Genomic DNA, 16368 nt, shown 5'->3' on the forward strand with positions numbered 1-16368 from the left:
TCAGTATGTTCACCCTTTCTCTCAATGTATCTCCATCTTGTGCGTACGCATGCGCAAAAACAAAAAAAAAATGCTTGTTGCAAGATGTTGAAATTAAAAAGAAAAAGACTAGACCATAATGTATGAGAGAGAGAGAGAGGTGTGGTTTCGTTTTAGAAAGAGGAAAGGAGATGGTTTAAAGATAGGAAAAAGAAAAACATGAGAAAGAAAGATATAGAGTGAAGGGGGGAGGTGGTTTAGAAGAGGGAGAACGAGAGAGGAAGTTTTAGCTTTATATATATATATATATATATATATATATATATATATATATATACATACAGAGAGAGAAAGAGGAAGAGGCAAATTGTAGAAGAGAAAAACATTATTAGACATTGGAAGGGACGGGTTGGGCAGGTATAAGTAAAGGAAGGATTTGTGCATGTCATTCTGCTTATTATTTTTTTTATTTTAAAAAATTATTTGGCAATAAATTGCCAAAGCAAATTAATACCTCTCACCTTAGTTTTTATAACATACAAGAATAAAAAAAAAAAAGAAAGAAAATCTCTGTGCAGAGAAAATGGCAAGTTTTTGCCATTATTTGACGGTTTGACCTTTTATTTGAAAAAAAAAATAACCCCAATTATTTCTCCTTTTACAATTTTTTTAAAAACACTTGAAATCTAAAATTCTTTCATACATACCCCCACTCCCCCAACCAGCTCACCGATCACTCATAAATTCAAATGAATAATGAGTAGCAGTTAAATAGTTTTTCATCAGACTGAAGAGAATCAGAGTTTGGTGAAACCCATGTAATAGACTTCTCTTTTATTTGAATTGGTTTCAGTTCTGCATATTTTTATGTATTGAGCATTTTCTCCTATATCCTTTATTTTTGCATCTCTGTAAGTCTGTACACACACCCACATATATATATATATATATATATATATATATATATATAATATAAAAGCGAAAATGTGTTCGTGTGTGTGCAATTTTTTTGTATGCCCGGCAAAGACTTTTTTTCCCGGGTGGGGGGATCACTATGTCTTAGAACTCCCTAGATTGTAATCTCTACGATTTGCAAACACACGTCGTGCGTACATTTATTTTCATTGACTTATCGGGAGCTGCTTTTCCCCAACATCTTGTGGAGCATAAAGCTTAACTGGCTTGAAGCCAAAGTTAAGTGCGTCATTTTGTTATGGCATGATGTTTGACCTCGTTAAATTTACACACCTGTGTGAACTCATTCACTGAACTTTTAAATTGCTTAATTTAAACGTCTTTCACTTCCTTTGTCGGCGAGTAAGAGCTTGGGTTTTCTGCCTTCGCATCATGGGGTCGAACCTGCCTGTCTACTAACATTTTTCTTTTTTTACACCTCCAATCACCCGGACAACGCCGGTGTATATATAAATATATATATATATATATATATATATATATATATATATATATTAATAAAGGGCAAAACATGTGTGTGTTTGTATGTCTTGCAAAAACTTTTGATACTAGCGACAGATCCTTACGAGATCAGTATCATTTTAAAGTTCAATCCTTCAGATGACAAATATTGAAAAATTGGCCAAAAAGATTCATTCCTTCACCCTCAACTCGGCAGGGGAGGGGGTCGCTTTTTTCCCCAACATTTTTACAAATCATCGTCACCGTTGGATTGACTACACTTAATTTCAACGCTTTCGCCTTCCGGTTGCACAATGGAGACATTGGCTTAGATGTTACATTTTTCTTTTTTCCTCCTTTACGTTACGGGTTCGAGCCTGCCTACCTTCTACCACTTTTTTTTTTAACCACCTCCCTCTCAACCCAAAACTGCCTACTATTATTTTGATTCTCCCACCACCACCCCGCTACTACCACTTTTTTTTTATTCCGCCACCAGGGTTCCTTACTAGCCCACCTACACACACTCAGGCAACACCGGGTATCCCTGCTAGTATATAAATGAAGAGCAAATGATAAAAGTGAGAGGAATGGAATGATGCAAACAATTAAAAGGGTGAATTTATTATAATATCATCATCAGTGGCCCTGCTATTTTAACAGCGTCGACGGCCATGGCTCTCCAAATTGTAGAGCTATGGCAATCCCAGGAAGACAAGTAAAAGCTGGTGGTTTCTCATTGTTTTGTCTTGATTTTTTTTGGGGGGGGGGAGAGCGGGGTATCTCCCCCAGTGTGTTAAATGCGCTCCCAGATACCAACCTGGAAATTTCTACAATTCTGCACAGTACATACAGTGCCTAGCCTTCCCAAATGGTCACCCATTTGGTACTGACCAGGCTCATCACTGCTTAACTCTGGTGAGAATCGATTGGTCAACGTGATTGTGCCATATATGATATTACAAGTTTCATGAACACTTAGAATTTCCAAATAAAGGAAAGAAAGGAGAGGGGAGGTATCTCTTATGGCATCACAATGTAAATCTGCGTTTGGAATTGCAAAAAAAAAAATTTTTTTCTTAAATATTTAAAAATTTTAGAATGTTTTCATAAATACTTATATATCTATATACCGAATACTGATCCCACGCGTCACAAATGGTCTAGTAACTTATAGAACTTTTGAAAATTCTGAATCCTTTGCATTTTGTCCATTTATCGGCTAAACAATGAAACTACTTTCTTTTCTTTTGCTTAAAAAGTTGAACATTTATTTAGAAGAATTATTCTCGACATTAAATAACTGTAAAAATTGATATGCCGTTGAGCAAAAAGTAGCCTAACCTTTTATTATAACCATTATTATTCACAGAAAAAAACAATGAATCAATTTAAATGAAAATATTTGAAGGGATCTACAGATTCCAAATATGCCATTCGTTTTACTCAGATCAATTATTGACAACAGAAACGTAACCATCTATTGAGATTGTCAGACTGATATCCTCATCTTGGTTGTTATAGTCACAATGTGTCGGCCGTTTTACCCTCCGGTCTTCATCAGGTGTTTTGTATCGAACTGGGGAACCGTTTGTTAGGAGTCTCGAACCCAACCCTTTATTATTATTATTACGGGGGTACCGTGCTCAGACTCCAGCTAGGCTCTGGGACATAGTTGCTGATTCTCTGTTTTGAATGTTACTTTTCACTGCCTTCGTTGAGGATTGAACCCAGAGCCTAGCTGGAGTCCAAACACGGTACCCCTTGTAATAATAATAATAATAAAGGGTTGGGTTCGAGACTCCTAACAAACGGTTCCCCAGTTCGATACAAAACACCTGATGAAGGCCGGAGGGCAAAACGGCTGAAACGTTGTGACTATAACAACCAAGATGAGGAAGTCAGTCCGACAATCTCAATAAATGAAAACACCTCATCTGAAAAATACAGATAAGAAACGTAACTACACACACACACTCACACACACACACACACACACACACACACACACACACACACACACACACACATCTTTGTTTTATATATAGACTAGCAGGGTTACCCAGCATTGTCCAGGACCATAAAAGTCAAAATAGAAGACGTTAAAAAGTATGTTTGACATTGTTATATTAAAACTCCTATGATTTTATCTATCTCAGTCTGTCTATCTACTAGTGTTGGGACGATCAATTGAAATTAGATAAATTGGAACTTTTGTGGGTATTGGAATCAGAAAAAAAATCGTGTCTAGTTTTGATTTTGTTCACCACCACTCAGTTTATTCCTTTATTGAAAATAATGCTGTCATAGATAACATTGGAAATGGCTGAAAAACCAACCTCTCTCTGACAAAACCTGGCTCAGTCGACCCTCACAGAATAAATATATATATTCAAAGAATTTTTGATATTACACAAGTGGGCAATGCTGGTCGAAATAATACCAACTTGGTGGTTGTTTGTTTTGTTTGTTTTTTTTTAACATTTAGCTGGACATATAAATGCCTTCCATAGCATGGAATACATCTTACAAAACAGAAATATAAAACTGAACACAAAAATCAAAATCTTGAAGACATACATATGGTCGATTCTCATCTACGGTTGTGAATGTTGGACAGTAACGAAGGCGGCTGAAAGTTATTTGGAAACAGCAGAGATATGGTTTTAAAGGAGATTTCTACAAATCTCATGGACAGAAAAGACAAATGAAGAAGTCATGCGTGAGGCAAAGTACAGAAGATTATGACTCAATGTCTATATCAGACAGTTAAAGTTCTTCGGCCATTTAATGCGAGCAGACGGCTAGGAAAAAAGTTTGATAAGAAAAATCACAGAAAAGAGCAAAGAAAGAATGGACAAAGTTCACTGACAGTCTGAACAGGATCACTGGAAACATGACGATAGATCTCATAAGAAAAAAAAAACTAAAAAAAAACAAAAAAAAAAAAAACGAATGTATAGAGGACTGGAGAGCCATGATCATCGATGTCTGCAATAACAGACCTAATACCTGAAGAAGATAAACGTACGAACATAGAAAACTGCCCCATAAAAAAAAAAAAGCAAAAGAAAAAAAAAATGAATGAAAATGTTTATAAAAAAGCAAAAAATTAAAAACAATTTTTTTTTTTGGCTTTTAGCTAGACATATGAATGTACAAACACAGAAAACTGCCCTTTAGAAGAAAAGCGAAAAATGAACGAAAGCAGCAAATAAATAAAAAAAAAAAAAAAAAAAAAAAAAATTTGTTCACACAAATCTTATGTAACATGTCCACGCTATTTACATTCACTCCTTGCTTATAATCAACAAATTAAAAGGAAACATGAGATTTTTTTCGCAGCAGTCAATTCCTGAAGTCGACTTCCACCCGACTCGGCAGTCAAGGAGGAGGGGGGTGGGGGAAGACAGGCAAAGGTATCATTAACTGAAACTCAAATTTTGCAAATTAATATCTTCACCAGGATACAGCCACTCTGCACTTTAGGGATGATGACTTGTAACTTATGACAAAAGGATAGGCATATATGTATGTATGTGTGTGTGTGTGTGTATGTATGTATGTATGTATATATATATATATATATATATATATATATATATATATATATATATATATATATATATATATATATATCAGGTCAATGCAAAAGATTTTGCCGGTTTGTAAAAAGGGCATTTTTTTAAAACCATTGTAATTTCTTTTATGCATATTGTTATTACTTAAATATATCATTATAATTGATTTATAATTTTTTTTTTTTTTTCAAGATATTAAAACCTCATTCATATTTTTCTGCAATATTCTCATCCATGTTGACTTGAAAATTACCTCCTTTGGCGAGTTGAAAATGATATGATATAAAACAAGACACCCAAACCAAACACTGTGAATAAATATTTTAATATATAAAAAACTTGAAATATAAAAACTTTCAAAATTATGGGTTTCAATATTAAATAACCGAAAAAGGGTTGATATACTGCAAAACAAAACCACCAATCAACCAAACCACATGTTAGAGAGGAGAGGTTTCATACATGTGTCGCTATAGCACATCAGAATGAAATATTATATATTCTTATTTTTCAATGCCAACATTTTGGCTAGGCGCAAGGTGTAGTATCTGTTATGATTCTGCTTCTTTTTTTTTTTTGTCCCTGGAGAGATCCTTCTAAATTGAGATAACTTAAATCTCAATCCGGTGTGCCCCCCCTCCTTTTTTTTTTTTTTTTTGAAAGCTGGATTTTCTCCCACATTAAAAACTAACCTTGTGTCTAACTCTGCCCTTGCATAGGAACAGGTCTATATAACTAATATCTCTCTTTAACGTTGTGATATATACAATGTGTGACGTCTAGTGGTTAAAATGTTCTATTGTTGTATGTATGTGTGTGTTTCACATATAATAAAACAGTTCATTAACATTCAGTCTGTGTAGCGCACAATGCCAAGAACGTACCGTTCTTTTCATTTTGTCTTTGTCTCTTCCCATTATTCATCTCCTTCCGAAGCAACCCAAACAACAGTAGCTTATATATCTGATATCACTTTATTATCGGAGCTGCAAGAATTAATTGTCTACATTAATCTAAAGTCGGTCTTCTTCCATCTTATAAAACGCGGAGATGATATCTTTCGTGTTAACTTGTCGGAGTGTTCTCGTCTCTTTCCAAACTCTAAACTAAACTCATTGCATGTATTACCCCGCTATCTCGTTACGTCATTAACTAAACGTGATTAAGACACAAATTGGATGATCTACCTTCGTCACATATTTTTTTTGTGTTATAACATTCTTTTTCATCACGTTAACATGTTTGGGAACTTTTTTTTAACGTAAATAATTTTATCTGTAAATATTTATTTCACTTTGATAACATTCTTTCTGACATTCTACTTTTATAACTATCAAAATGATAATAATTGTCGAGCTAACTTGGTGTTGCCCCGGCACGCTAATAGTAATATATAACATAACTCATGAGTGAAAGGAAGACAAGTAAATAAGGAAAGTTTCATTTGTTGAGATTTATTCATGAAATTTTGGTTCGTTTGTCCTCATGATTTGTTCTCTGAATTTCACCCGTCAAACCCGTTTTGTAGCCTTGAGACAGGAGTCAGGGTGGGGTTCAAAACCCACCATGGGCCATCTCCTGAATTGGGTCCCATAAACTCCTGGCTTCTAGCTCATCCTGTGTGCTAAAGCTGCCTCTGTTAGTGTCTTATTGGTTATAGTCAGCTAACATACTTCCTAACTTTTGGCGTGGCTGCTAGCGGAAGCAGTTACAAAGCAAATCAGTTTCTTCATTTTTTTTCTCTCACGTTTATATCTCCCCTGCGCATGCACTCTTTTTGGTCCCCTGATTTATCTGAGAAGGACCTATGTTTTCAGTGGCGTCCGTGCTTCCGTTAGTCCGGACTATTGCCAGATAACCGTCCATTAGATTTTCCTGAAATTTTGCTACAAATTTTATTTCATTAAATAGATTTGCACAGTAAAAAAATTGTTTTTTTACAAAAATTCCTGTTGCGCCCCCACAGGCTCAAAAGTGGTCAAAAATGCCCTCAAATGGCCCAAAATGACACATTTTGCCCTATAACTTTCGATCCATCCATTAGATTTTTCTGAAACTTAGTCAAAATGTGGAGGCCGTTGTTCTTAATATAGATTCAGTATGGGTGACCCTGGCAAAATTCTGGTTTGCGTCCCCGGGGACTTTCAGTGCTAAAAACGCCCCTTTTTGTGGCTCTTTTTTCATATTACTCAAGGACTTGATATGTATATATAGTGGTTTTCCATGGTGCTGAATTCAAATATACATGTCTTAAGGCATGAAATGCATCATTTGCCCATTTTCACTGGGATTTGGTGCTCCCAGGAGCTCAAAAGTGGTCACAAATTCTCCAAAATTGCAAAAAATGTCACTTTTTACCCCATAACTTTTGTCTCATCCATTAGATTTTTCTGTAACTTGGCAAAAATGTGAAGGCAACGTTGGCCCTTCACACTTCTCACATTAATCATTTTTTCACTATTTATTTTTCATATATTAATTAAGAATTGTTTAAATTAGTTTTATCTTTTTTTAAAAATTATTGAAAACACTTTTTGTGCTTTTTTTTCAAAAAGAATTAGTGAAAACACTTTTAAAAATCTTTTGGGAATATTATGGGATGGGAACGTTGTTTTTTATGATGCTTGAAATTATTTTGATTTCAATAATTTCATTTGTTATTTTGATTTCGGTAATTTTAACTTTTATTTTTAAAATAAAATAACAACATGTTTTTATAATTTCATAAACATTTCTTATAAAATTTCAAACAATATAAGAATTTATTTTTTAAAATTTTGTTATTAAAAGTGTAAATAAAAACTAATTGTTATTTTTATCTTTATAATTTTGTTAATTTTTATCGTATATTTTTCAATGATTTCACTTGTATTTTATTTCAAGAAATCGTTTCACAATAGCAATACTAAAGAACAATAAAAGTGAAGGAAATGATTTGCCTTGTCACCCCTTCTGGTAGCAGCCACGTTGGAAGTTAGGAAGTACGTTAGCTGCCTATAACCATCTTGTTTCACAAAGGAGTTAATGGAGTTGCAGTCAGGTGACTTGGGTGGCCAAAGATATGGGAAGTTTACTCAAAGTTTTCTGACAGAGAGATCTGGGTCTTCCAGAGATCTCATTTGTGTTTTCAATGTAGATTGATAGGAGAACACTGTTGCTTCCACAAATATAGAAATTCAAAATGTTACATACTTGATTATTTTGGTGTGTGTGGGAGGGGGATGGAAATATATTGACTTTTTATGTAAAAACAAAACAAAAGTAAAAAAAAAAAAGGAATATATGCATAAAATTAACAGATAAAACTAAATATCGTCTACATCATGCACATAAAAAAAGTTTAATATTGTCTTATCTAAATGGTCATGTCTCATATAAGTGTTGATGTCCCTAAAATTAGCTTAATTTTTTACCTCTTTTGCCGATTGTTTTAATAAAGTTTTCTATTTTTTTTCTTTGAAGGTCTATCATCAACTCCAAAATCCGCACATCCCGTTCCCATGAGTCCCTGTTAACTAACCAGCCGACCATGCATGACATTGAACTGGCGAATACCTCCAGCTCGGACATTCGGCCCGTCCATAACAGTCTGCTTGGTCAGGAACAGTGTTTCTACATCCCTACATCCAAGGGAAGAATCTACGGATCATGTAAGAACAAAGAGGAACAAGACAGATGGGTGGAAAGGTAAGCTGATCATTTTAAAAAAATATTTTTTTTTTTATGAAAATCACTCCAGACAAGTATGAAAGCCGCTTGATGTAAGGAGTTAAGGAAAAAAAAAAAAAAAAGCGAATTGTATTTCAAGGTCAAAAACGAGTAAACGATAAGTGTAATATGAACAGATTCTTACTCAGTAAAAAAAAAAAAAAAATTCTTCCAACTTTGTCAAAAACATTGTTCATGGAATGTGATGTTAATGACACGATGGGTTACGAGCTTGTCGGCAAGTTAAACTACAGATTTCACGCGTCCTGGAAAACTATAGAAACTTCTATCCGTCCATAGCCTTGAGCCCCTGGTGGGGCATAGGCCATCTACAACTTTGTAGATGTTTTTGTAGCGAGGAGTTCTTTTTACAGGATGAGGGTGCTGGTCCCACGCCCAACCTTCCCAGTAGGTACATACAGCGCCTAGCCTTCCCAAATAGTCACCCATCTGGTACTGACCAGGCTCAACGTTGCTTAACTTTGGTGATCTGGTAAGAACTGGTGTGTCAACGTGAATTTTAAATAAACATTTTTCTGAGCAGGACCCCCCCCCCCTCCCCAAAAAAAGAAAATGAGTAAAAATAAACAAATTACAAAAAACAACAAATGGAATAAATATCTATCATGTTCGTCTCGCTCTATTCATGTAATGTCACTTTTTTTCTTATTCAGGAGGTGGATATTGTTTTTGTGTATTTTTTCAACATAGCTTTCCAATCCTCATGTTTCAAATGGGCTAACGCAATAAATTTGTTATTTTTGGAGTTTATGGACCGTTCTATATTTTTCGTACTATATTTTCGATAAGATTTTCAAATTAATTCAATGTTGTACAGCAAAAAAAAAAAAAAAAAAAAAAGAAATAAAAAAACAACTATAATTTACACAAATCCATTATTTCAGTGTTTTGGCACCTCCCATCATTTTACATTAACTGCCTGGAAAATTACGACGATAGTACTGTTCTTATTCTGTATCAGTACCCCCCAAAAAAAATTACGACGATAGTACTGTTCTTATTCTGTATCAGTACCCAAAAAAAAAAAATTACAACGATAGTACTGTTCTTATTCTGTATCAGTACCCAAAAAAAAAAATTACGACGATAGTACTGTTCTTATTCTGTATCAGTACCCCAAAAAAAAAATTACGACGATAGTACTCTTCTTATTCTGTATCAGTACCCAAAAAAAAAATTACGACGATAGTACTGTTCTTATTCTGTATCAGTACCCAAAAAAAAAAATCACGACAATAGTACTGTTCTTATTCTGTATCAGTACCCCCCCAAAAAATTACGACGATAGTACTGTTCTTATTCTGTATCAGTACCCCAAAAAAAAAATTACGACGATAGTACTGTTCTTATTCTGTATCAGTACCCCCCCAAAAAAAATTACGACGATAGTACTGTTCTTATTCTGTATCAGTACCCAAAAAATGTGTCCACTCAAGCTGTAAATTTATTGATGAAAATGATTTTTAAAGCTTGAAAGAAGGACAGACATGGTTTTGTAAGTTTCTTTATAGAAAGGCATGGGTAGATGGGGAGGGGGGGAGAAATTTAAAAAATGAGTTCTATTTATTTTATGTGAAAAAAATCATCCAAAACAAAGTTTTTCTATGCTCATCCCTCGCACTTCATGCGTCATACTAGTAAAACTGCTTGATTCCAATGTGTAATGAATCTGACCCTGCTTCTCTTGCCCTCGGGGTGCTTAGATATGAACCCTGGTTACCCTCAGGGTGCATTGATGTAGATCTTACGTTCATCTTTACTTACTGTTCAAGGTTTTTTATTTCAATATGCTAGAATAATCTGTACTTTCTGGGTGCCCCTACCGTACCTTGATTTTTATTTTTGTCCCTCCCCCATTTCTATCTGATAAGCATATTTGCTCGTCTCGTTGCATGACTGGAATTATCGTCAAATGCTCATTTCCTAAACTCTTATGATTTAATGGAACTGACATTAATATAAACTTATTTCCTACGACTCTGTGATTCTTTTTCCTCGATCCCAGAAAGATTAATGCCTTTTCCGTTAAACACAAAATCAAATTTCTCCCTTCAGCATGTTTTTTGTTTGTAATTTTTTCAAGATGGCCGCCTTCTTGCTTGCAATAAAAACGTCTGTGCGTCTCTTCAGCTATATACCTTTATTTATATGGAAGCCTCCGTTCAGTCTCTAAAGACAATGGATACCCCCTGTATGAGTAGCTGCTGATGTAATTGTAAGGCAAGGATTGTGTAATCTCCAACCACACCTCTCCTGAATTGGCACTGCTTGTATCCAATGGAAAAGAAAAGTCCAGGAGGGCTGGAAACAACAATGCAGAAGTAAGCGAAAACTACACACAGTATCTGGAATTCCTAAATAGTCACACATTTTAGTACTAATCAGGCTCAACGTTGCTTATTTTGAATAAAGTTAGGTGTATATATATATATATATATATATATATATATATATATATATTTTACAAGGACATTATTAATTATCAAGGCTGGAAAGCCACTTGAGGATATGTGTTAATGAGTGCCAGGCGGTCAGTGAGACAACAACTTAATGATGTGTAATAGTGAAAATTAGGTAGAATTTTATTATTTAAAAAAAAAATGGCTCAACTAGAACTTGTTTAAATTGAACTTGACAGTGACCATGTTGTAGTCAACTGGAAGGCAGCCCTGCAGTATAGAGTTCCACAGGTAGGCAGTTCTAGGAAAGAAAGTTTGTTCACAGAATTTGCACTTAGTTTTAGACACGGATAGAGAGTAGGGGAACTTGTTGACAGCTGTTGTAGAAGATGAGTGTTTGTCGTGAATGTTTTGCGAGAGGGGGCATAAATTGAAGCTTAGTTGAGCACTTGCCATGAAAATAACGATAAAGCAGAGATAGACTTGCAACGTCTCTTCAGTTACAAAAAGGTTGTTAGGGAAAGAAAAGCCATCACCGATTAGATTTTGAGGTCGGTTTTAAAGCCTGTCAAGGCAGGAAAAGGTACTCTAAGCAGCACCTGTGGCAACAGTGCTTATATTTTTCTATGTATAGTATTCACTACTGAACTAATTAACCAATCATTATGAATTTTGGAATATATAATATAAGCGGGTTCAAATGTGGGCTACATTTAGTTGAATTTTATTTCATACAAACTGGGTAAAAAATGGGTAGGGAAACCCTTCATGAAAATTCAGGTACTTCCGTTTTTTTGTGGAATTTAAATAATATGAGGGGTGTGCAATAAGTAATGCCCTGACCCATTTCCCATAGCAGTAGAGCAACGAAACTTGGCACAGTTATTAGTCTTTCTCTGCATAGTAACCACCCAGAGCTATGCATTCCTCTCATCGTTTGATGCAGCTCTGGAGACCGTTTTTGTAGAACACACCAGGTTGGTCCTCCAACCACGACGTGACTTCAGAAATCAAGGCTGCATCATCTGGGAAATGCTTTCCTTTCAAAAACGACTTCATGGCTGGGAAGAGGTGAAAGTCAGAGGGTGCAAGGTCAGGAGAGTAGGGAGGATGGGGAAGGATTTCATAACTACACACCCGTGCTTCTGATCTGGTGACATGCGAGTTGTGGACCGGAGCATTGTCCTGCAGGAGGAGGGTACCTTTGCTGATCTTGCCCCGCCTCTTGATTTTGATAGCTTCCCTTAATTTCCTCAAAAGTGAAGCATAATAGACTCCTGTAATTACTTGTGCTACCCTTTGCCAGGAAATCTGTCATCACTACTCCGTCCTGGTCCCAGAAGACTGTGAGCATGACCTTGCTAGCGGAAGGCTGCACCCTTGCCTCCTTTGGAGGTGGTGAGTCCAAGTGCTTCCACTGCATTGACTGGGCTTTGGTCTCTGGATCATAGTGATGGACCCAGATTTTATCCTGTGTAATCAGTCTTTTGAAAAACTTTGACTCTATCTTCTTGACACATCTCCAAATTCATCCTCGAGCACTTGACACGTTCTTGCTTCTGGAATGGTGTGAGCAACCTGGGAATCCATCTGGCAGGTACATTATGCATATGGAAATGGTCATGAATGATAGTTTCCACAGACCCTGTACTAATCTTGACATCTTGGGCTATTTGGCAAATAGTAATGCGCCGATCTTCCAAAATGGCAGCCTCAACTTGACGGACAGATGCCTCATCAGTGGCAGAAGAGGGGTGACCAGGTCTGGGAGCTGTTTCCACAGACTTCCGGCCATGTTTGAATTCACGATGCCAGCGTTTTACAAGGTCATATGATGGGGCATTATCACCACAAGTTTCTTTCATTTCATCAAAAGTCTCCTGTGGTGTGCGTCTTTTCAAATACAAAAACCGGATCACTGTTCGACATTCCACAGGCTCCTGGATATGACCTTAAACTATATCTGATGGTGAGACCCCAGCTTGCGGGCTTTGGGGAGTGTGGAGCCACCCTTTAATTGCCATTGCTACCAGGTCCACTCTGACCCTGATTGGTAGTACCTGTTAGGGTCACAACTATGGGTTAAATAGAAACCGACTTGCAAAAAACAAATATATTCTATCAAAAAATTTTCTTCAAAATCACTGGATTCGGCATTAAATAACCTGGAAAGGGTTGATATGCCATAAAACAAAAACAACCAACCATTTCACACCTGACTCAGTTCAAACATCTTTAAAACAGAAACCACAATTAGTTCAGAGCTGTAATTTGCCACATAACATGTAGAGATATAAATCATTGCATATGCATAATTTCAGCTAGATCAGACAATTGGAAGTGGGTCTGGGGCATTAGTTATTGCATGCCCCTCGTAGGTATTAGACATCTATTAATAAATATTCCATAAACTTCAGTTTCTTTGGAGCTTTCTTAAAGTATTTTTTTAGGGGAAATAGCATGGAACAACATGTAAAAATTTAAAAAAAGATCAGGTTTAGGGATGTGTAATACCAGTCTTAAAAACGGATTTAGATCTGACGATCACAGGGGAAGATTAAGTCTGGACAGTTGAAAGAATGGATGAGAGTGTTTGGATTGGGAGATGTAGAACAATCGAAGGTCAGTTTACAGAGAAAGATAAAATATGGGAGTCTATCTGTTATACCTCTGCATTGTATTGCATTCTATAAATTACCTTTTATAATTTATTTATTTACGAATTGAATCAACACTTATCAGGGCTAAATACCATTCAAGGATATGAGTTAATGAGAGGATTAAAAATTGCAATTTAAATGGTAGGTTGAACACGCTTTTGTCTTTGTGGGCTATTACCCAAAGAGGGTGTCGCCATAAAAACGTTGGTTCCCATCATCGCATCAAGTTGGCATCAGGAAGGACATCAAGAAGGGCATCTGACCTATAAAAATTCTGCCTCCGTGTAGCAAAAAGGTTTTTTGAACAAACTTGATAAGAGAAGTTTGAAAGTCAATCTCTAAAAGCTGTCAAAAACATGCCAGCATGTAAGACTGATGTTAAACCGAATCTGAATCTGATGATGAACGGAACGAACAAAATTTGGTGACTTAAGAGATTGGTTTATGACAATTCATTGTTGGTATTGGATTTTAACTTGACCATGTTGTAGCTTGCAGGGAACCAATCGATTTAAAACTTAAGAATGATAGACATTTGGAAATGGAATTTAAAATTGAAGCAGGAGATGCAATCTTATCGACCAATAAAATTTCTCCTTCTACTACTACTACTACTACTACTTTCCATCATCGTCGGTTTAATGTCTTTTGTTCTAGAACCCCCCCCCCCCTCCCCGTTAAAAGATTTACTGATCCTATGTGATATTATAGTCAGTCCATTAACTGTAGATGTCACGGGGCAAAAACCATATTGCTTGTTGCTAAGGAGGTTGTTTTTGTGGTTGATTATGTCTCTATTTATTACAAATTCAAGCAGGTTATGACAAACAGGAAACTGATTGGTCTATACTGAGATGCAGTAGGTTGATTTCCAGTTTTTTTTTAAACACAGATAAGCATTTCTCTTTAGCAACGATTGAACAGTTTTGTAAGAATAGGAGCTAGTTCCGATTGCAGCTTTTTAAGCACTACGATTGGAATATTGTCAAGACCAGTTGCTTTGCTGGCATTAATGGTTTTGATAAGTTTAGCAGCATCTCAGACAGATATATGTATATCACTTAGACTATCTTAAGCTTTAGGGGAAATTCTGGAGAAAAGCGGCTCTGATTGCAAAAGGTGGAGTTTGATGCAAAGTTCTTAGTGAAAAGTTTACCTTTGTCAGATGCTGAGAAAATAACCTCTGGTCAATTGATGATGATTGGGATATAGGTCACACATTTGTTTAGAATCCTGTTTCTTATTTGCCAAAACTTGTGGGAATCAAACCTTTGGTTAGCTATTGTAGATTTAATGCACTGGGTATATGGCTCTGTCTCTCTCTCTCTCATTTTCCGTAACCCTTTTGCAGTGGTTGCTGGCAGTTCTAAAAATGGCTTAGTTTCAACATCTAGTTCATTGAAAGCAATTGAAATAATTTTTTCAGTGTGCAATGGCAGTGGCACATTCTGGAGTGTACCACAGCATGCCATTTGGTGTCTGTTGAAATTTTTTTTGAAGATATGAAGTTCTCTAGACCAAGGGTTACCCAAATAATTATGTCAGATAGGATGGAAGACACATTCTATTCAAACATGGAATGTAGGGGTATTTCTGTTATGCACGATCTGAGGCTGTTCCAGTCAGTCATCAAGTATTAATACACTGTGCAATTGAGAGGGATATCAGAAGTTTTGTTTTTGTCTTGATTGACACAAGTAAGTGACCGGAAGACTCCAAAGAAGGTAGAACAGTGGATGAACAGTTCAGGTCAAATGGTTAGAAAAATATTTAAAAGACTTGCAAATTGTCTGTAGGTATGCAGTATGCAAGTGGGTTCATCAACACTCTGTATCAGACCATAAACATGGAAGAAATTATGATAAAGCTCAATTCATTATTTGTCTTTGAGTGTATCAGCCATTTCAACATTGTGAACAGTGAAATCTTCACATGAATGTTGACAGGGAGATGCGCGGATAGGTGTGGCAAAAGCTGTGAAAATGAGGGCTTACTGTTCAAACGACCTAGGTGTGCGTGTGTGCTTTGTCATCACTGCGAAGCTTGGCTAAGAAAAGAATTCCAAGATGGTGCCGACGGCATTTTGTAATGGTATGATCTCGGAAACTCTCACAAAATCTCGTGCATATATGCAAATCAGTTGGTCTTCGACAACTATAAATTCAGGTCGTTTTGGAAGGCAAGCAGTGAGGAAAGATCAGCCGGTTGGTAATTGTGTACGCTGGATCGTATTGGTAGCGTGTCTGTGTGTGTGTACTGATCGAACCGCTTTCCTGTCCCTTGGACTTTGAATTTGTTTAGATTGGACTTCAGCTTCAATTTCTTAAAAATATTAACTTCATCATTGAAGGATCCTGGATATTACCTTAAACTATATCCAGTGGTGAGGTCCCAACTTGCGGGCTTTGGGGAGTGTGGAGCCACCCTTTAATTACCATTGCTCCCAGGTCCACTCTGACACGGAGTGGTAGTACTTGTTAGGGTCACAACTATGGGTTAAATAGAAACCGACTTGAAAACAACAAATATATTCTATTAAAAAATTTTTCTTCAAAATCTTTGGATTCGGCATTAAATAACCTGAAAAGGGTTGATATGCCGTAA

At 36.1% G+C, this 16368-nt stretch overlaps 1 protein-coding gene across 25 annotated transcripts in view; it reads left to right on the forward strand.

Moving 5' to 3' along the window:
• The window catches only part of LOC145248122 (disabled homolog 2-interacting protein-like), a 1344959-nt gene that overhangs the window by 1192076 nt on the left and 136515 nt on the right, over positions 1–16368 (forward strand). For all 25 annotated transcript variants that reach the window (XM_080109927.1, XM_080109924.1, XM_080109911.1 and 22 more), the window contains one exon: positions 8439–8663. In XM_080109927.1, coding sequence (XP_079966053.1) covers positions 8439–8663 — 225 coding nt within the window. The remainder of the gene's footprint in view (positions 1–8438; positions 8664–16368) is intronic.

Source organism: Euprymna scolopes, chromosome 26 (genome assembly GCF_053919585.1).
Source record: "Euprymna scolopes isolate OS-2025 chromosome 26, ASM5391958v1, whole genome shotgun sequence".
Lineage (NCBI taxonomy): Eukaryota > Metazoa > Mollusca > Cephalopoda > Sepiida > Sepiolidae > Euprymna > Euprymna scolopes.